Source organism: Wasmannia auropunctata, unplaced genomic scaffold, assembly GCF_000956235.1.
Source record: "Wasmannia auropunctata unplaced genomic scaffold, wasmannia.A_1.0 LD308465.1, whole genome shotgun sequence".
Classification (NCBI taxonomy): Eukaryota; Metazoa; Arthropoda; class Insecta; order Hymenoptera; family Formicidae; genus Wasmannia; species Wasmannia auropunctata.
The window spans coordinates 1-895 of NW_012054425.1; the positions used below are offsets into that span (position 1 = coordinate 1).

An 895-nucleotide genomic window follows, 5' to 3' on the forward strand; every position below is an offset into this window, starting at 1 on the left:
TTACAGCACTAAATCGTTCCAAAGACAAATTCATTATCTTTCCAATTGTAATGGTTAATTGATTTTGCGACCTCATTATCAACAACAATATAATTTGACTGTCTGAGGAATCTGATTCATACCAGAGGGATGCGTAGGCAGCATCTCCGATGCTTTTACTCTGTTGAATAATGGATCTTGTTGCTTTCAAAAGCAATTACGTAATATTCTGCTTATTTATTGTGAACAATATATGTATACTAATGTCTAACCTTAGCGCTCAAATATTCCCCAGCGAAACAAAATACGAACGCCTCCATATTTACGACAATGTAAAATAAGATGTTTTTGGTTATACTTTTCAGAGCATCGGGTTGACCGATAGACTGGAATATTAATAAACGTTCTATGGGCAATGGAAAAGTGACGAATAATTAAAGGTACGAATTAGCGCTCTTCTATCTTGCAAATTCAACATCGCTGTTTCACGCGAAAATTACTTACCGCGACCATTGTAAAACCCAAGCAACAGATAATTAGAGTATCCATCACAAACATCATCAATGCGATAAACGAATACAAATTTTCGATGTGCTCTGAAAAGATGATAATTTTCTGATGCTTCTGGATTATTTCTTTTATCATAAAATGACTCGGACTGTACTTTCCTCTCTTCGGAGAAATTTCTATTAAACTCTCACGAAGAATATCGATTTGACCGCCTATATGCAATATCTAAAATATACGTTCCTTTTAACTGTCCTTAATGCAGGTTGCAAAAAGATATTTTAAAGCCTAGATTAAATTTATGCTGTTCAAAATCTTTTTAAAATCCGAGAAGCAGTATAAGCTAAAATTATCAATAAATTATTTTTTGATAATGTAAACAATATAGAGTACATGTACATTTCGACAA

The 895-nt window shown here is 33.0% G+C and overlaps 1 protein-coding gene across 1 annotated transcript; it reads right to left on the reverse strand.

Moving 5' to 3' along the window:
- Nucleotides 1–9: 9 nt before the first annotated feature.
- On the reverse strand, nucleotides 10–714 carry LOC105461129 (odorant receptor 67c-like; the record flags this gene model as incomplete). The annotated part of the gene is made up of 3 exons (XM_011707613.1): nucleotides 10–160; nucleotides 252–365; nucleotides 484–714. Coding segments are annotated over 3 exons (496 nt in total), but the record flags the coding sequence as incomplete, so codon positions are not given.
- Nucleotides 715–895: the final 181 nt, after the last annotated feature.